The 21,712-nt window shown below is 35.0% G+C and overlaps 1 protein-coding gene across 7 annotated transcripts in view; it reads right to left on the minus strand.

Moving 5' to 3' along the window:
• The window catches only part of CACNA2D1 (calcium voltage-gated channel auxiliary subunit alpha2delta 1), a 499,724-nt gene that overhangs the window by 229,266 nt on the left and 248,746 nt on the right, over nt 1-21,712 (minus strand). For all 7 annotated transcript variants that reach the window (XM_049641359.1, XM_049641358.1, XM_049641361.1 and 4 more), the window contains one exon: nt 7,456-7,515. In XM_049641359.1, the coding sequence (XP_049497316.1) occupies nt 7,456-7,515 (60 nt within the window). The remainder of the gene's footprint in view (nt 1-7,455; nt 7,516-21,712) is intronic.

The following is a 21,712-nucleotide window of genomic DNA, read 5'->3' on the forward strand; positions in this document are numbered from 1 at the left end:
ATATATACACACACACACACACAATGGAATATTACTCAGCCATCAAACAGAATGAAATCTTGCCATTTGCAACAACATGGATAGAGCTAGAATGTATTATGCTAAGCGAAATAAGTTATTCAGACAAAGACAAATACATGATTTTATTCATATGTGGAATTTCAGAAACAAAACAGACGAACATATGGGAAGGGGGGGGTGGAAAGAAAAGAGATACAAACCACAAGAGATTCCTAATGATAGATAACAAACTGGGGGTTGAAGGAGGTTAGGTGATTGGGGTGATGGGCTAGATGGATGATGGGTATAAAGGAGGGCACCTGTGATGAGCACTGGGTGTTATATGTAAGTGATGAATCACTGAAGTCTACTTTTGAAACCAATATTGCACTGTATATTAACTAACTAAAATATTTTTAAAAACCTCTATGGTTGGGAATAGAACCATTCACCCTGTGTCTACATAGGACACACTCTGACAGCCTGGGATGCACCAGGTGACAGCAAGCTTAGCAGAACTGTATTCTTCCATGGGGCAATGATGGCAAGCAGAAAACAGCAGCAATGGGAGTTAGGAGATGCTCTCTGGCCTACGTGAATAGCCATCCAGGGACTTTTGTCAACCTACTTGGTGAACACATGGACAGGTCATGAGGTTTCTAGAAAACATTTTCCTTGGTGGAGAGATAGGGTTCATAGGAGCATAGAGAGACTATTATTGAGCAACTAACAGAAATAATTATGCTGGTAGAGACTACAGAAGCAAGCATTTTTACATAAACTGATATTCAAAAGGCTGTTATTTTCAGAAAATTGTATTGCCAGTTAGTGGCAAAGACAAAATTCGAAACAGATTTGCATAATTTCAAGCCCAGTGTTCTATAACCATGCCACGGCTCTGGACAAATATACTCAGACATAAAAACTGCTGTTCAAATAAATTTTTCACTATATCTCCAGTACAACTGACCATAATGTTTATAGTAAAAATAGATATCTCAAAACCACAACTAGGTAACTTTTAATTTAAAAAATTACATATAGGCTACTGTGGGTTATGCATTGTATACCAGACTACAATTTTCTTAGCAACGCATCAGCCATAGTTCTTATCTCCAGAAAGTTTGCATTTCAGTGGTGAAAGAGAGTAGAAAAAGGAAAATTACACAATGAGTACATATTTGAATAGGAACATATACTGGGTATAAGGGGCCTACAGAAAACAGACAACAAATCCAAGATTAGGGGATCAAAACCGAGAGGAAATTGGAAAGAGCAGATGCCTATGCAGACATCATCAAAAAGTCTGAAGATGGGGGCTCCTGGGTGGCTCCCTCAGTAAAGTGTCCAGCTCTTGATTTTGGCTCAGGTCGTGATCTCACAGTTTGGTCCATGAGTTCAAGCCCTGAGCAAGACTCTGAGCTGAAAGCATGGAGCATGCTTAGGATCCTCTGTCTTTCTCTCTCTGCCCCTTCCTCATGCGCTTGCTCTCTCTCTCAAAATAAATAAATAAAACATTTTTTAAATGTTGGAATGGAGGGCTTCTAAAATGTCAGAAATTATTCTATTTGTATCTTCGGCATCAACCTTCTTTCCTTTGTACTGTTAGCAAAACTATCTTCACAGGGAGGCAGCACAGCAGTTTTTAAAAAGTCTGAAGATGAAGCAAAGAACATCGCCTTACAGAAACGTCAAGTTTCACTCTTGTTTCGGTTTTAGAATTTCAGGATGACAACAGCTGCTGCGGAGATGGTGCAATAGAAAATTTAGGAAAAGTAAGATGGTAGCAGACCATGAAGGGCCTGGTCTGCCATTTATGCTAAACGGAGAGTCACTGAAACTTTTTAAATAAGGGGGAAAAAAATGGACAGAAGGTTACAGGCCAAACCTTTGCAGACTATGCGTTATGTGTAAGTTGCAGTGATCTGTAAGGCTTATACATTTTTCTTCATCTTTTTATTTCTTTTATATAAGTAAAAGAAATACATTTTATAAAAATTAATACAGTAAACCCCACCTTAATGTAATTAACTGGTGTCCAAAATTTTTAATAAAATGCAACCAAGCTTATAGAGAGGTTAACGAAATAGCTAAGTTTAAGACAGCTCTCTTTTGACAGCTACAAGTGGGCACCAGTAATCAACTCTAGCTTAAAGGGCAACGAGGATGATTCTGGGTGCTGTGGATGGCTAGAATCTTTAGAACACGGGCACCATTCCAGGAATCTCCCAATAATTTAGCAACGTTTCCATCAGTTCAAGGTTAGGATACTAAGGCAGCAGACTGGTCTTGAAAATACAGAGATCCACAATCCATCTCCTCATTTCCTAAGTCAGTGATAGCTGTCCTTTGCAACTTCTCCCTCCCTTCCAGAGAGGGGGACAGAAATGAAAGAGAAACATTTACACAGTCCTATTTAGACCTAAGTTTACAATGTCCCAAACATATTATCATGATGTCTTACTTTAGAGGGTTCAATTGTATTGTCATGTACTGTCATATGAGCCTTGCTTTAACAGAAATAATTAGAAAGTGAAGTTAAGAAAATTATTAGTAACTATTTAAAATTATTAAATATGAAACCAATGTTATTATATAGGTAATTGATATATAAATATTTAGCTTCTATTTTTCAGTGTAAAAACAATAGCTAAGGAGTATCACCCAGAATAACTAACAATTTAAAGCCCATGGTTATTATTTCAACTTTGCTTACTATAATGCTCTAACTATGGACATTCATATGTATGCAGACACAAAAAGAGTAAGTACCATAAATATACCTCTTTGCTATAAATTGGTTGCCTGGAATTTGGGGAGAAATCAGTTTTGTATTGTGGCTCCTTTTGATCTATCTTCATAAGGAGAAGAGATTGACAACACTCTTAAAAGAAAACAGTAGTAAAAAATTGAAAGACATGTAGCAAAAACATATTAAAATAGGCAACCTCTTGCTCCCAAAAGGGCAATTCAAGCAAAGGTAGAAACTAAAAAAAAGACTAAATCCAGTCAGAGTCTAAAATCGTTTTGGTAATCTACTAAACTCCTTCATTAATTTATTAATATAGAATGCCCTCCCCCAATTTTTATCCCTAAAAAGTCAGTTCTTTCATATCTAGAACCTATACCACTGTATAACTTAGAACAGTGTTTATCTTTATACGAGGTAACCAAAATAAATATAGTATGTTTTCACAGTTCACAAACTGATAATTGTTTGTGCCTCAGTCAACAGAACTGATGATTTCCATGAAATGAGTAAGATAGATGAAATAATTAAATACATAAGGCCAGTGCCTATTAATTTAACTCCTATAAACACAAAACTTTAAAAGCAACATTTCAAATTACAATTTGAGCAAAGTGACTTTTTTAAAAATACATAAAAATAACTCTAAATTAGGAGAACCAAGTTAGCGTGATTGACACTCAATAACGTTCAACTTCACTAGAAAAAAAATTTCACCTTCTAATTTAGCTTCTCTGTAAAGCTGAAGCTAAAAAAAGGCTCCTCAAATGTTTTATTTACTGGCCAATTTCGAGCCGTCTGTACTCAGTCTGCGCAGTAACACGCTGATGCTAATAAGCCATACATAAAGATCCTACTTATTAAAATACAAATTAGGCACCCCTTATGTTTATACATGTGTAAGTACAATTAATATTGCAGGCTTAGTTGGAAACAAAATTGCTTAAGTTAACCAACCATTGCAATGTAATCAAATGAGATTTCAAATGCAATTGGAAAAGATCTGTTTGGTAGAAATAACAGCAATTATTTCATGCAGAACAATTCCTTGTCTAAGCTCTCTTTTTGCTTCTCCCACCTGCCCTTAATAATCTGTCCATCATAAGTGACATGAAATATCACCTTTAACACCCATAAGTTGCATGGAGACCCGAAAGGCAGCTGGTAGATACAGCTTATTTACAAATATTGGTTTGAACTTGTAAATGCATGACCGCATAAATCTTCATCCATTTAGAGTGTATGCCCTTTGTTACCGCAATTGTACATTCAATTGGGAACTGAGTGGCGCCAAGGGAGAGTGTGAATTACACGAGCCTTTCCTTGTTGCCAGCATTTCAGTGCTTTGCCTTTTGTTCTTGTTGTTCCTGAGATTTCTCTACATTAAAGAGTAGGGAGTGTTAATCAACATTTTGCCTAAGTAATATTAATGAAATTTGCCTACTAATACTTGAGGGAAGAATCAGAATATTGTATCTTTTTGAAATGTTAATGTACCTTTTATGAAATCATTTCTGCCTTCTAAATCATCCCAGTGTTAAATTATTAAAGGGTGGCATTAAAGAACTATCGCACCGATGCAAATAGTTTTCTATCTTAAGAGATGAAAGGATTATAAAATTTAAAAAGAGGACATTTTGGAATACAGTAGCATTTAGCTCCAAACTAAACATTTTTAAATGTTTGGTTAAAGTACTTATAAAATTTGCAATTATTTTGTGTGCTCTCCTAAAATAAGGGGAAATTTAATGTTGATGATTAAATCTGATTTGTCTATGGCTTGGAATGATTTGTCTAACCGTGGTACATATAGGAATTGAAGTATCATCTGATTTTCCAGAAAAAAAAAAAAAGAAAAAGAAAAAAAGTGTGTCTCATTTTTGCAATATTTGAATCTGAAGATTAGGCCATCTGAATTCACATTCTATTTTTCAAACATAAAATAACTTACGGCATTTCAAAGGGCTCTTGAAATAGGAAGGACTACTGTAAAGACCGGGGATGGCTGGCCTGGTAAGATATGGAAAATATCCAGTCTCAGGGTACAAACTATGACCAACACATATTCTGTGAACATTGTTGACGGTCCTTCAAGAAGGGTACTCAGGAAATTAGTTGACAGAGCTCTAAAGTGGACTTACCTGTTTTCCTTTTGACAATCTCTTTTTCTGTCAATCAATATGTTCATAGGGCCTAAATAAATTGTGAGGTAATCTAGGGGGAAATTAAGAACAGAATTTGTTCAAGAATTCTCTTACACGGTGGTCACTATTTGCCAAGAACTCCTAACACTCACTGAGAAAACCACTTATTTTCTATTTAACTGTGTACAATTTAGTAATGGCTTCTGTGTCATTGTGGGACCGATTCGTCCTCTTGCATGACTTGCGCTAGCAGTGCCACTGTTTGGGGACAGGCACTGAGAAAGGAGACGACAGCGATGACATTTCAAGGTAAATTTTTTCACATTTTAACATCTGACAGATAAGAACACATCTTCACATTGCTTACGCATCATAATTTAATTGGTTTCTTTTTTTCCTTTCCTTAGCGATATATAAATGATTGGGTGCCTTACAAGGGATGATGGCTAGGATTCAGAAAAATATGATAACGGTTAACACACATCGAGAGTTTCTTGGTTCCTCTACAATGGCTGCCCATTACTTCTGCAAGGAGAATTACAGCATTGCCCAAATGTTGATTTAGTGTTAATGATTTTATGATATCAAGGAGTTTGCAATATATCTGGGCAAGAATCTCTTACAACCCGAAAGCGAGAACATAATAGTTAAATAAAACAACACCAATGATAATAAAGGCATTACTACATCCCTGCTTGCCAGTTTATTCTTTAACACATCATTTCTCCCTCGGAAGCTAAAAAAGACATATAACTAATAGATGACTGAGAAAGATTACCAAATTCCTTTCATGAAAAGAAAAGTTTACGAACAGCAAGGGAATATATTACAAAAGCTGATCCGTGTGAACTTAATGTTTTTTTGAGTTCTCAGAATTAAAACTAACTCAGAATTTAAACCAAGACAACACCAGTTGTACCATACCAACTCTAAGCAGAATACATGGTCTTGCTCTATACCTGTTATGCCTTTGCATTTCTTTTCCTATACCACCGCTGAGTTGGGAGGAAAAGAACAATTTCCATTTAATATTAACTAACCAAACAGATGTCTTTGGGGGCAAATTAGTGTGGCTGCTTTTTGTCTATCTGAGAAACAACAACAAAAAATTCAACCTTGTTGTCCTTTCATCTAAAAGAAACTAACAACGTTGTAAAGCCCTTCATTGGATAAGCTTAAAATCTGCCCTCAATACTCAAACTTATGTTTCTAACTTAATCACCATTTTTTTCCTTTATATATTATGGATGATGAATTGATCTTTGTTAACTTAGCTATGACAAATGATTATGGACTAAGCCTGTATCTACATGACACAAACCTCAATTTTGTGTTCTCTGAAGCACAACTTTCTTCCCTTCAAATTTGAGACTTTTATTTACAACATTCAAAACCAATTTAATCATACAATAAAGCTGTCACCCATACCCTATTTTAAACATGCCCAAAATTAGTTACATGGAATTTTTCTATGATCAGAAACTATAGAGGTTTTCACTACAAATGAAATAATTCAGATATGTAAGATAAATATTTTAACTATTAAGGGCAAACTTTTTCACTGTACCCCTGGCTATAACAAGTTAGATAGATCAATAGATAAGATGAGGTAAGTTGAAATACTGAATCCATTCATAGATGTATTAATAGATATACGGATAGATACACAGATACAGAGATAGAAAAAAAGACGATGAAAGGATGGATGAACACATGAAGAGAAGGAAATACAGATGAAAGATAAATAAGCAGACAAAACTGATTACAAGGAAAATTTCTGCTATCTGTATAATTAGCAAAAGTTTATCAAAAACATATATAGAAACGCTAATATCAACTGGAACTTCTGAAAGTAGACCACAGTAAAAGAAAGATTGCATCTAGCCAAAGTGGAACCAATTAAATTTTAGAAAGTTTAATTCATTCATTCTCACTTCAATCACACTGCCCACCACCAAGGTGACTGTAATATGCATATCATTCTCACACACTCAAAGTTGTTAAAATGCATCTTGTTTGCCAACTAGTATATTCATATCTATAAATATGATTCAGACATTATAATGTAATTCTCTTTTAATATCATTAATTTTATAAATAACTTTGATTATAGGAGAACATTTCCAAAGACTTGTTTTAATATGGAACATAAGCAAGAACATCATGACTAACTTAATGGCCCTGATTACCCAAAAGCAATTTTTTTTTAATTTTTTTTTTAACATTTATTTATTTTTGAGACAGAGAGAAAGCATGAACAGGGGAGGGTCAGAGAAAGAGGGAGACACAGAATCTGAAACAGGCTCCAGGCTCTGAGCTGTCAGCACAGAGCCCGACGCGGGGCTCGAACCCACGGACCGCAAGATCATGACCTGAGCCGAAGTCGGACGCTTAACTGACTGAGCCACCCAGGCGTCCCAAAAGCAAATTTTTTAAAGAAACAAAATGTGGCTGTGTTTTGGTCTCATATCATCTTAAGATTCTATCACTCAAAAATCTTGATGTAATCATAACAATCAAACACAAAAAGTTACTACTTAAGTGGTTAAAAAGGATCCTTACCGCAAAATCCTCTCTCCACTGGTGGGCTGCTTGAACCTTCTCTGCTTCCAAAGCCAAGCGCTGAAAAGGAAACATTGTATCTTAGAATTTGAATGATCACATGAATACACACTTGTGAATACACACAGTGCTGAGGTTTTCAAATCAATTATAAGGACGCAAAAAGCAAGAGAAACTCCTTATTTCCAATGCATAACTCCTCAATCAGTAATCTAATCAACTAAAGTTGCTATGTGTGTATTAACTCTTAAGTAATATAAATAACCTACTATTCTTGAATACCGTTGCTTATTAGCTCTGCAGCAGCAGAGGATACGGGCACCCTGAGTGCTTTCTTTCAATGACTAACATTTCAGTTTTAGAAAAATCTTCAAAGAGTAGAGTATATTCATCTTGGTAGCACCCTGTCTTTAGTAAATACCTTGATAGCATGTATTTCTCTATAAATAGAAAGGAAATGACATTGAGAGATCAATAAATATGTACCAACTACTATAACTAGGCACCTTCTTAATAGCATATTAAGGTTTTTCTGTTTTTGTTTTTGTTTTTACAAAAAGCCATAAAAATATAATAGTTTCCTTCTGAGGAAATACATTCTTCTTCTTTCAGAGATAACCTGTGAGTACCAAACTATCAGAATCTGCACATCTGAAAATGGCCTGATTTCACATTCGCTCTTGTATGTTAGCATAGTTAGAGAATTCTAGCCTGACTTTTACTTTAGCACTTTTAAAATGTTACTCTGTTAAAAGTTCAGCTGGAGATAACAAGTCTGTTGTCAGTCTGCTAATGACATTTTATAGATAAATTCTATTTTTTTCTTTCTCTAATAGTTTTCAGATTTTTCTCTTTGTATTTCTCAGTGTTACTATTATGCTTTCCATGTGATAAGATTTTACAAGAGACAGTGACATTTAGCGATGAAGAACACAGATCTGAAAGCTGACTGCCGAGGCTTAAACACCAACCTTGCTGCATTCTAGCTGGGCAAACCTGGGAAACGTTATATCTCTTCTGGTTTCTCAGGTGAATAATGCCAAAGCTGGCCTCATGGGCTGTTGAAAGGATTAAATGAGTTACTACATGTAAAGTGCTTCGAAAGGTGCCTGCCAGGCAGTAAGCAATGTAAATGTTAGCTATCTAACTTTGAGGGTTAATTATGATTTCATTTTTATGCTGTCTCTTTGAAAAGATAACTTAACGTTGAGTTCACCTGTGGCCTGCCTCCAACAGCTAGAAGACAGTGGCAGAAATAGGAAGAGATTACCAGTAAATACAATAAATATAAATATTAAACTCATTTTTTTTAACGTTTATTTATTTTTGGGACAGAGAGAGAGCATGAACAGGGGAGGGGCAGAGAGAGAGGGAGACACAGAATCAGAAGCAGGCTCCAGGCTCTGAGCCATCAGCCCAGAGCCCGACACGGGGCTCAAACTCACGGACCGTGAGATCGTGACCTGAGCTGAAGTCGGACGCTTAACCGACTGAGCCACCCAGGCGCCCCTAAACTCATTTTTAAGGACAGGAATAATCAGGTTTTAGAAAAGTATAAGTCTCGTAGTGGATTAGTGGTTCAAGATCAGTGGTTTCTGATCTTTCATTATGAACTATGCTTCAATGAGTACTCTTCCAAAGAAAGTCCAGACTACACTATATAACGGAAACATACGTTTATGCCAGTTTTTATATTACTACTGACTTCAATTCTCAGTTATTCAAAACCATAATCTGTTCACTTTCTGAACTTTTAAGGAGGGATTACTGAGGGCTATAAAATACTGCCTGATGGGAGATCTTATAAACTAAGAATTCCTAAATCGAATTTAAAAGAAAACTCTCCAGTGTGCTTAAAAGGACAATGGTTTCAGTCTATCAGCCACTAGGAAAACATGGATTAGAAGAAGAGCTAGTAAATGTTAGAAATTAGACGAGGAAGAGTAACCGAAGGTTTTCTATCCGTAACAAAAAGAAAAAGCTCAACAAAGCAAAAATCAAGGAAAAAGTGTATACATTTCAGTAATATTGCATTGCAATACTGCTGAAAAGTCAAATTCAGTGTGAAAATGTAGCAAAAAGTGGATAAAATGGCAAAGTAAATAGAGATGGGAGCAACTTCTTTGTAGGGAAACTTTAGGATGGGAAGATAAAAGACAAAATGAGAAAATAAACAAGAAGCATATTCTTGACAGAATTCAGAATACAAGTCTTCCTTTATTTTTAACAGGCAATACAAGAACAACTAAATGTTCCTATGTATAGGACAAATGATAAACTTAAGCATTTTGTTTTTAAATTTTTTTAATGTTTATTTATTTTTGAAAGACAGAGACAGACAGAGAACAAACACGAGTGGGGAAGGGGCAGAGAGAGAGGGAGACACAGAATCTAAAGCAGGATCCAGGCCCCAAGCTGTAAGCAGAGAGTCTGACACGGGTTTCGAACTCAAGAACCGCGAGATTATGATCTGAGCCAAAGTGAGACGCTTAACCGACTGAGCCACCCAGGCGCCCCAAGCATTTTGTGAATTTAAACAAAAATATTGGATAAAATATAAATAAGTTAAATAATTTTTTCAATGAAGAAATATTAGAACTTTTCAATGTCTTTATGTCTTGGAGAAGGATGTTAAAATTTTTCCTTGCACAACACACACGAGGAAGATGTCCCACAAAGAACACACTCGGGGACATTCACCCTCAGGGCCAGACATGCTTTTCAAAGCTCCACTCTAACTACCATGCTGTTATCGACCCTGGAAAGCATAACGAAGTACAACTTAACTGATCCGATCCAGAATCACATAGCTTACAATATGAACATAATCCATGTTTAACAAGCCATAATGACATTAATCATCACAGCTAGTTATTTTTAAAAAAAAGTGAAAGAGAGATGAATAAGGGCAACAAACTTCTAAAAGACAATTCTCCCAGGAGGAGAGTTCAAATCACCTTTATTTCTGATTATTATATATATTATATATATACAATATATACATAATAAAAATTATACATATAATTTTTAAACACTAATTTTATGAAGTAATGCCATTTACTGCAAGACTTTGAAATGGCTGTAGAAACCTAAAGATAGATAGTTATGTACAAGAAAAAAAATGTGTATTTTAGAGGTTGGTTTGAAGCTTGAAAGTTGCTAAGTTTTATATGCCCAGCTCAGAAATCTATAAATGCATCATCATGAAAGGCACGTCTGTTAACTTCTTTGTTCATTAAAACTTAATGAAATCTGTTTTATCTAGTAAAATTTGTGATAAAACATTCGACTGAACTTTACACTTAAGAAGTCTGTATTAGGAACTAATAGAAACAGCTGCTGATGGTGCTCTTTCCTGTGGCAAAAGACCAGCTAGCCACGACTTCTAGAAAACTGACATGTCTTTTGGACATTTCAAGTCCTTAATTAACTTCCATTCTGGTGACATTTTTACTTTTCAAGCCAATTATCTACTGTTAAATGCCATAAGGTAAATTGTGTTAAGACTGATAAAATTCCTTCCTAATAAAATGTGAATATTTGCTCAGTGTATAACTATAGTTATGGCTATAGTAATCATAATTGGCTATATAAGTATATCCTGTAATAATAACTTAATTCAGAATAAAAAACGTGTATTTTTTTCTCATTTAATTTACAGTACAGTTTAAGATAGTATTAAACATTAAAATTGAACCAAGTACAGATACAAAAGACCCAACTTGGCACAAGTTCCTCTGAGAGAAAACTGGAACTGAATTCTGCCCTTATTAAGATAAACCAGACAAATTCATTAAATGGCTTTATTATAAATGAAACAGCAGGGGCGCCTGGGTGGCTCAATAGGTGAAACTCTGACTTTGGCTCAGGTCATGACCTCGGGGTTGGTGAGTTCAAGCCCTGCATCGGGCTCTGTGTTGACAGCTTAGAGCCTGGAGCCCTGCTTCACATTCTTGTCTCCCTCTCTCTCTGCCCCTACCCTGGTCACACTCTTCCCTCCCTGTCACTCAAAAACAAATAAACATTAAAAAAACAAAAACAAAAACAAAAAAAACTAAAACAGCCTATGTGTATATGAAAATTCACATGTGTATATGAGAATAAGTATATATACAACGTCATAGATGTATTAATAATATACACATCCCTACCTACCTATTGATTTGAGCATTTAAAACAGAAAATCATTTCAAGACTATTTTGAGCACTCACAAGCTTAACAAAATGGACGTGGACCTAAGCTTTCTGACTCGGAAGCTTACGCTCATATCACAAAACCAATTTTTAGTCTCCATTAAACTCATCAAAAATGTTAACATCCTCAGTCTTTTAGAAAACATATGAAGACATGGCAGTACCAAAACCAGAAACACTGGTAGAAAAATATTTCAGGCTAATGGAAAATTTCCCAGCAAATGTTTAGAAATTGCTAAAGACTAAAAACACAAACAGCACCATCATATATCAGCTGGGAGGCTATCTTTACATAAGTCTTGCCCTCAGATCCTGAGAGAATAGTCTTTGTCAGAGAAAAAGACTTTGATATGCACTGATCTGTAAGGAGAAAAAACAAAAAAAAGGAGGAAGGAAGGAAGGAAGGAAGGAAGGAAGGAAGGAAGGAAGGAAGGGAAAGAAAGAAAGAAAGAAAGAAAGAAAGAAAGAAAGAAAGAAAGAAAGAGAAAGAAAGAAACAGAAATAGAGAATGGGAGAGGTTTATCAGATTAAAGAAAGATCAGCTCCCTTGAAGGCCTCTTCATTCTCAACCTTCACTTTTTTGTCATATCCTTATCTCTTCCACTAGCATTGAATTCTATCAGGTGATATGAAAGTCTAATAAGAGCAATATAATTATACAGTATACACTGAAATAATTCTATCATTTTCCTTAACAATACCTGAATACATTTTCTCTTGGAAACTATTTTCCTAACCTGTATATAATATGCTTCCTAGACTGTATGTTAATTGCAGAGGAAAAATGTAAGTTTTCTGAAATATTTGATTGCAAAGAATTTTCTTTAATAGCTTTGAAAGCAAACCTTCAGGGATCATGACAGTTCAGTTAGACCCCAATAATGTTGATACTCATGTTAATATAAAGAATTGACTTAGAAACCTCATTCAAGAAACATCTCTAAATCAAAACAATGTCTTTGGCTAGAGAATGTCAACATTTTTCTTTCTAATAAAGAGGTAATAGATATACACAATGGACGAATTCAAGTAAAATATGCATGTTATGTAATTAATGTACAAATAGTTAACACCCAATAAGGATTAGCCATTTATTGTGTTATGCCTATGTTGACAACTTTTTATTACTCTAATGAGTTTTGCCTATCTTCATCAAATGTTCTTAACATATCAAAAGAATCAGGGTAATCATTTGAATGGTCTAACAATACCTTCTGAAAATACCTGACTTAGGTGACTGAACAGACTTTTATGTTTTGAAGAGAAGTGTACAGGTACAAACAATTACTTTGGAGGTATAATATTATGATGGACACACACTTTTCAATCAAACAGATCGGATTTCAAATTCTGGTGCTATTTGCTAACTACGGGATTTTAGGAAATTCAGTTAACATTTTATAGCATTGAAGATAAATACCTACCTTTATATTTTCTGCTTATTTGTATGCTAATAAACTCAGTGGGGTTTGCTATTTGAATCTTACAAACATGACTTCATAGACTAGGCTATTTTACAACTATAATCACTGATGACCACTTCAACATGTACATACATGACTGAAATCAATGTAAGCACCTTAACGATTCATAATGTGCACTGTATTTTGCCCTACATAAAATCTCTTGCCACCACATGGTGGTCCAAAAGCAATTCAGGGAATATAGTGACTTAATACAGTAAGTAATAAAATGAGCTCAGTTTTATTTTATTTTATTTTTACCATAAAAAGAATGAGAAAAGAGAGCAGATCATTAGTGTTCTGCTTTCTCACCTTATTTTGTGAAATACTGAAAAAAAGATAGTGAGGTGTGACATTTCCTTAGCATTTCTTATGCTGACAGGAAGTAGGGAAGACCTCAAGTAGACAACACCTTACTTCCAAATCTAATACTGTTTCATGTAAAAGGTAAAAATATTCTTCTCTTTCCAAAACTATAAGCAAATAATGGCAAATAATGCACAGTGGTTTTTTCTAGTGCACATAAAACAATGCATAAGCAATTTTTATTTAAATTCATATAAATATAGAAGCACCTGGATGGCTCAGTCAGGTAAGCATCTAACTCTTTGATTTTGCTTCATGTCATGATCTCACTTTTCCTGAGATTGAGCCTCGCATCAGGTTCCATGCTGACGGGGCAGAGCCTGCTTGGGATTCCCACTCTCCCTCTCTCTCTGCCCCTCCCCTGCTCTTTCTCTCTTTCTCTCTCTCAAAATAAATAAACTTTAAAAAATTCATATAAATATATATGCCCAGCAGAATTCTATCGAAGTCTTTGAGCAACTTACTATATCCTGGTGAACAAAGATATTACTATGAAAATCTTAATGTATAGAGAAATTGCTTTATATGTTTTTAAAATCACATCTGTTATACTTACATATTATTTAAAACATTTCTATAAAGAAACAATGGTACTATGAAAAAGATCTGTTGACTGAAGAAGGCAGGCTGGAAACTGGGATTTGAGATTAAAAAGTTACAAAATTCCAACATGTCAACCGGGATGAGATAAATTTGGCATTTTTCAACGCTTGATAACTGTGATCTCTAGGTAAATACACATCCAGACTGGGAGGGAAAAAATCTAGGATAACACATATAGAGAGTTTACTTTTACTCAATAAATATTTACTAAATACTTGCTATATAAAAGTGTTGAGTGAATAAAAATATAGGACATAATCCCTGCTTCTAAAGGGTATTTATATACATCCATGTATCATATAAAACTAGCACCCACATACACAGACAATACACACAAACACATCATGTGATCAGTGATTGACAGATGATTTTCTAATGGTTACAATATACATGTTTTGCTAATTTTATTTCAGTGAAATTGTGCCACACAGAGAACAAAATTTTAAAAGTACTGCTTTTATCAAAAATGGAAATATCTCAAAATTAAAGAAGATGAAAGAATCTTTTCTTAAATTCTTTTTAATGTTTATTTTTGAGAGACAGACAGGGTGTGAGCGAGAGAGGGGCAGAGAGAGAGGGAGACATAGAATCTGAGGCAAGGTCCAGGAGCACAGAGCCTATGTGGGGCTAGAACTCAAGCACAAAGAGATCATGACCTGAGCCAAAGTCGGACACTTAACAGAGTGAGGCACCCAGGTGCTCCAAGAAGAGAAAAGATTCTAAAGAGAGTACTGCTAGCCATTGACACTTTTTAGCCACGTCTTTTTATTTTTGTGATCTGGGGGGAGATTAAAAATACTGAAAAGCATAGAAAAAATAGTCTGAAATCCATTACTCAGAATTCACCTTTATCTTTTTTTATGTTTGCTTTAAAACCTTTAATATACAAAATAAAATATTACAAGTAACCTTGAAATTCTCCTTCTTCACCTCCCTTGATCAATTTCCCTACTCAGAGCAATCCCTGTAATGAATTGGTCTGTATCCTTTGGTATGGTTTGGAGTGTATTTTGTTTAACAATGTGAATGTTATCTGATGTTGACCCTGTTGATTCTTCTTTCTAACTGATAGGTTGCATACAGGATGAATGCCAAAGAGAAACTCCACCTGCTTCAAGGGGGGTGGCGATGATATGTCTAAGGAGAAACCACCATCCTTGCAAGTGATGGTTTACACTGAAAATGAGAATCTGGGGTGTCTGGGTGCCTCAGCTGGTTAAGCATCAGACTCCTGGTTTCAGCTCTGGTCATGATCTCAAGGTTCGTGGTTTGAGCCCCACATCAACCTCCACACTGACAATGCAGAACCTGCTTGGGATTCTCCCTCTCCCCTTTCTGTCTCCCCTCCGCCGCTTGTTCTGTCTTGCAAAATAAATAGATAAAGTTCAAAAAAAACGAAAGAAAAGAAAATGAGAATTTAATGTCAATGAGTTTTGAGAAATGGTTTGCTGAAGGTTTTGGAAAGTAAAGATAATGCCTAGAAAAGAACTCTCAGGTAAACAAAGCCGGACCTATTTCTAAGGCCACTTTTTAGCACCACATCTCTATGCATTTAATGTATCTTCATCATTAGAACACACTTATTTCTTCTCTCCATCAAGAGATCATCATTCGTTCTGTGCAGGCATTTTTCATGCAGTTTGAAAGAAGCTAAATCAATACTTAAGCAAAACAACATATCCAAATACATGTCGATTCCCTCTCACTATAGAACTATGGGTTACTAAGCCCATGCTTACAAAGATAACTAAATGCTGTTTTTATGTTTTACTTATGCTTGCTTAAAATACGCTTCTGCAGACTTTCTGCTTTTGTTTAATGACATGAAACATGAGCACATAATTATAATCATTATCTTTTTTTCAAATTCACTTTTGTTTTTCTAGCAGAGCAATCCCAAATTGATTCCAAGACACAAAAGATATATTTTTAATAAAATCCTATTTTAATGTAGAAAAATATATTCTAGTGATTTGAAAAATTCCAACAGACTCTGATAAAATAACTTAGCACAAGTTCATCTATTTGAGTTTACTGAGGAGAAAAAAAGGAGTTTGCCATCTTGACTATTGTTTATTGAGAGAAACAGAACAGGCGACATAATATATAACATATATTTTAATTAAAACTATTCATAAATAAACTGACCAAGTGGAATAAAGTATGGAGTCTTATTATTTATATCTGTTCAAATATTTTAACACTCCTGTAAATAGTGGAATCATGACATAAATGAAGATTAAAATTAATAGTAAAACATTAATCTGTGATTATATTAAGCCAAATCACATATAAATCTTATACCATATAAGATGCAAGTAAGGCTACATGTTAATTCTTTTTCATAGCTTATCATTTTATTACAATTGATTTGATTCCAAGCTATGTGAAATAAAAATCTGATAATACAAACACTGTTTTTCTTTCTAGTGCAAGCTTTGGGGAGTATAATATATGCAAAAACATATATATAAAAGCTGTTGAAATCAAGCTAGTCTGGAATAAAGAATCAGCATTTATTCTTCTGTTAATGGTCCAGTGAAAAAATCTTTTGGAACATGGCTTCTGGATCATGTTGTATAGATTTCAGCCTGGATCTGCCGTATTCAAGAAATGCTTTTGAAATTAACTACAAAGCTTCAAGTCTAATCTTCAGAGATACAATTAGCTCCAAACAAATTGGCAGACTCTTGGAATACAGAAGCCAAGGTAAAAGAGATATCATCCTATAAGAACAGCAAAACTCCTTTTAGTAGTAATGAAAATAAATAATATACAACTGGTGATTATATTACCTTTTTTATGGGGGGGGGGTGCTCTACAAGCACCAAACAATAAAAGATTTAAGAAAACATTTTTTTAAGTAGGTTCCATGCCCAGTGTGGGGCTTGGCCTCATAACCCTGAGGTCAAGAGTCACATGCTCCAGCAACTGAGTCAGCTAGGAACCCCTTAAAATAAAAGACTATTCGACTGAATTAATTTCTCTATCAGCTATACACCTTGACACCTGCAAGAATCACCAGAAAACCTTGTTCAACATATCTCATACAAACCCACATAACCCAGCACCATCCAAACATTCTGATTTCTTTTTTCTTTATTTTTCTTTAATGTTTATATATTTTTGAGAAACAGAGAGAGACAGAGTATGAGTGGGAAGGGACAGAGAGAGAGGGAAACACAGAATCCGAAGCAGGCTCCAGGTTCCGAGTTGTCAGCACAGAGCCTGACACAGGTTCGAACCCATCAACTGTGAGATCATGACCTGAGCCGAAGTCAGAGGTGCAGTCGACTGAGCCACAGAGACTTCCCAAAAGATTCTGATTTACAGACATGGTGTCATTCCTAGAAATCTACATGTTTAATACAATACACCTTTCCTGGGACTAAATCTTGCAAATCCTCTTCTAGAGGGTAACACTTAAGCTATATTAGACATAGGAATTTAATTACTCTTGGAGAAATGGTATTCTAAATAGAGGCATAATTTAATGGAAATCAATAAAAGTAACCCACTGCCTTTAATTAGTGCCACACAAAACTATACTCACTTCTCTCTTCCCTCTCTCTCTGTCTCCCTTTCTCTTTCTCTCAACAAACCACTAAATGTGAGTTCATTAGGTAGAGGAGGCGGTTATTTCACATCTATACACCTCCAATATCCCACACAATGTGTAGCAAGGGCAGGCACTCAATTAAATGTGTGTTGAAAATGTGGGAAAAATCATTTCCAAGTACTTTCAAGGTTTTATCCCAGTTGCATCAATATTTATAACAAGATTCGCTAAATTATCATCATTCATTATCATGATACTTTGAGAGGCCACAAAAGCTGTCTTCCTACATGACAAGCATCTTACTAGACTAATACAATCATTATGCAATTCTCAAAACTTCCTGAATTAATTCACTGTCACCTAATCCTTAAAAATACTAGTAAAATTTGGCTGTGGATGTACCAAGGATCCAGAGTAATCGATGTGATTCCACTCTGGAATTCTAGAATTAATCTATAATCCGTTGCTTTAGTCTCTAAATGTTGAGCACCAGTGCAGATTCAGAAACCCAAGAAAGAATTAGTGTGGAGAAGGAAGAGAATTTGACCAGTGCTCAAGAGGAAAGAAAAACAGCAACAAGACAGTTTCTAAAACTAGGGTAGGCCTATTTCTGCTGATAGCCTGCTCCAGAGTCCTACATAGTTAAGCTACAACATCAAACTTTTACATAAGGAAATCATATACTTAGGTAATACGAACATATCCTCAGTTGAGAACTGAATTCTGTCGAATACATCATACTAATTCCCAAGGCTTTCAATCACTTTGCTACCAACAAATTGCCTACAAATATATCAAATACCAAATCTAAGGAAGGCATCCTAACTTGGTCATTTCATACCCTTACATGACCCCACAATTGCACATGTAGCAAATATTTTTCAGTACTTACAACAATAAAAGAGAACGATATAGTGAAAATAGCTCTACCATTTGGTAGGCATGTGACTAATAGTAAGTCAAATAAAACCTTTTCACCTCATTTTTTTAAACAATAAAAGAAGGACTTTAGTAGTGCATACATCATGTTGTATTATAAGGATCATTGTAAAGTCATCAACAAATGGAAGCTACGATGTATTAAAAACTGAGGTACTAAGAAGTGACTGAAATTATAACGTTAATAAGCTGAAAATGTTGAAGTTGTTATCACCAAGAAATATTACATTACTACATTACTACTACTATTAAATACTGCCTCTGGGGGAAAAATCCAGAATAAAGAAAGTCATCAACAGGGCATAATTTTGTGGAGACTAGAAACATCAGAACTGCTATGACTGTTCCTCTGAACTTGTCCTTCTTCCAATCACCATGTTGAAGACAATTCTCCATAGGTCTTTCATGTCGCATGAACAGAGGAAAGGCGAGCCTCTGCTTTAGAGCATCTTTTCTAGAATGTATAGCAAACAGCCTTGGAAGACAGAGGGAATAATTCCCTGCAGGGTAGAAAACAGAGATATTTTTTCACAGTAAAATAAAAATAATCCTGTAGGGCAAAAGTTAGGGAGGTTTTCTGGTAGGGTCCCTTTTAAACAATTGGGGTTTCCTAAGTCAGGGTTCCTCAGGTGTGACAAATCATAGTATATGCAGTGCCCACTTGGGCTACTCAGCATGGCCTCCATTGGACTTGAGTGCCAGGAGTAACTCATATGAACATGGAGCCCATGCTGTCTGTTGTGCTGGGTATCATCAAGGCCATTGTGTCTGACTCAAGGAGTCTTCTGAATCTCTGAAATTGTGGTCAGATAGCTTGTTAGCTTACAAAAAGGTTAAAAATCTCATTTCTTCACCCACCACATCAGGATGAGTAGGCTTCCATAAAAATGTTCATTGACCCATCTCCATTCCTTCCAACTCTCACCACCATTTAACTGATGTCCTATTTATTCTATCCTCAGTTGTTTTTTTTTTTTTTTAATGTTTCTCCTGGTGATTCTAATGTACACTAAAGTTTGAGAAGCACTGCTCTAAAATGAAAATTCATAGTATTGTTCAAACAGAAGTTTGTATTATCTTAATAGCAAGCTCTTACAGCTGTGGGAAATAAAACAACAAACTATTTGTTCTAAAGCCCCTTTTTTGACCAAATAAACCTGGTGAGTCAGACATACTGGAGATGAGTATGTGAGGGTGAAGTCCCTACCTGGATACATAACAACTCAGAAGGTTAATCGTGATTTAGAGTTTTACTGCTACTGACTATCATAGCTTCTTAACTTGGAGACAATTAGTGTTAATTTCAAAACAGCTAAAATAATAACAGGAAAAATATTTGCCTTTTTGACAAAATTTGTAAAAAGAATGCATACTATGTTGCAAATGCAATATTAAATGCATACAGAAACTCTAAAACTGTTACTGAATCCTCAAGAAAATGCCCTAAAAATAATGAATTGGCATTAATAAAATTGGACTTTACAACTTACAAAATTTTATCTTCTCTTTTTATATTTCTTCTCTGAAAAGTATCATTGAAACACACTACTTTGTATTTATAGTCTTTATAATTCCTTTCTTCCTCCCACCACCCCGTTCTTGGATACAGGATACTATGTGGGCTCAAACCTTCTTAGTTCTTGGGAGCCCACTAATTAAATTTACAGAATCTTGTGTAGGTTACAGGGTTTTATTTTGTTTTTAATATGGTGATTGCCAAATAAAGCCTCAAGCACAAAAGTTTACACAAGGTAGAAAGAGGAAAATTACTATATCTATAAGAAAATACTCAAATCTTTGTAGGAGTCAGATAATATGAAAGAACTGATAAAGAACACAACCACTTTAAAAAGAAGGAAAAGCTTGGGCACCAAGCTGAGCACCCAGCTCAGTTGGTGGAGCATGCAACTTTTGATCTCATGGCTGTGAGTTTGAGCCCCATGTTGGGTGGAGAGATTACTTAAAAAAATAAATAAATAAATAAATGAAAGAAAAAGATCTGGAAAGGCCGCTTTTCACTGTCGGGTACTTCGTGTGAGGCTCTGCCTGCCTTTAAATCTAAAAATGTATCAAAGTTCACATGGATTACATCAGTTTATGAAAATGGCAAAAACACAATTTAGTTGAATATGATGCAAACTGATGTAATAAAAAATGGGTAACAGATGAAAAGTACCTTTGAAATTTATTTTTTGGTACTTTATTTCTACTTTTTTTGTTTTTTTCTTTTTAAGAAAGAACAGAAGGGGAACATAAAGATTCAGCTCTTCAAAGGCCATAACAAGAGACAAGAGTATATATAAATACATACAACAAAAAAAACCACGTACATTTATAATTTGCCATTAGTTTCATATACACATACATAGAAGTTCATATATGTAACAACAAAGTGAGAAAAAAAAGATTAGTAGAAAGGGCAGATGAAGAAGTTTACCAAATTTATTTTGCTATCCTATAGTGGAAACTAATTTAAAAGGTTTATCCTCTTAGTAAAGTATCATTTCCTTTTGCATATATCATTTATGTTTCAACATTTGATAATCCCTAATGTGTTTACCACTGTATTTTCCTTCCCATAATTTAAGAGTTTTGAAACAGATGGATTTATGAACTTTTCAAGTCAACTCAAAGACAGACATCCACTACGCCGCACTGCCCCTGCACTACTCTTTAAACAGATAATTAATGAAGGCCGTGCGTATACTACGCATACATTTCAAAGACCAGTAAATGAGATAACATCTTAATGTTACATGATAACTCAAAATATTACATAAAGTGCTCCCTCAGCTATTCTGAATATAATTCTGAAGTCAGTTTTCATTTTTAGTTAAAATCGTGTGCGAGGCTTGTTTAAAAAGAATTCAGGAAGCCATAAAACATGTATTGATTTTTTAAAGTAAGGCACAAATATTTAATTTCTCTGCTCTTCTGTCCTTCATCTGTAAAACAAGAGATAATAATACCCATCTCACAGAATTGCTTAAGGATTTCATGATTTTGCCAAGCAAACACAGCAGTGACATCTTAGTCAACATTGGCTATTTTTTTTAATGTTTATTTTGAGAGAGAGAGAGAGAGAGAGAGAGAGAGAGAGAGAGAGAGAGAGAGAGAGAGAGAGAGAGAGAGA

This window comes from Panthera uncia, chromosome A2 (genome assembly GCF_023721935.1).
Source record: "Panthera uncia isolate 11264 chromosome A2, Puncia_PCG_1.0, whole genome shotgun sequence".
NCBI lineage: Eukaryota > Metazoa > Chordata > Mammalia > Carnivora > Felidae > Panthera > Panthera uncia.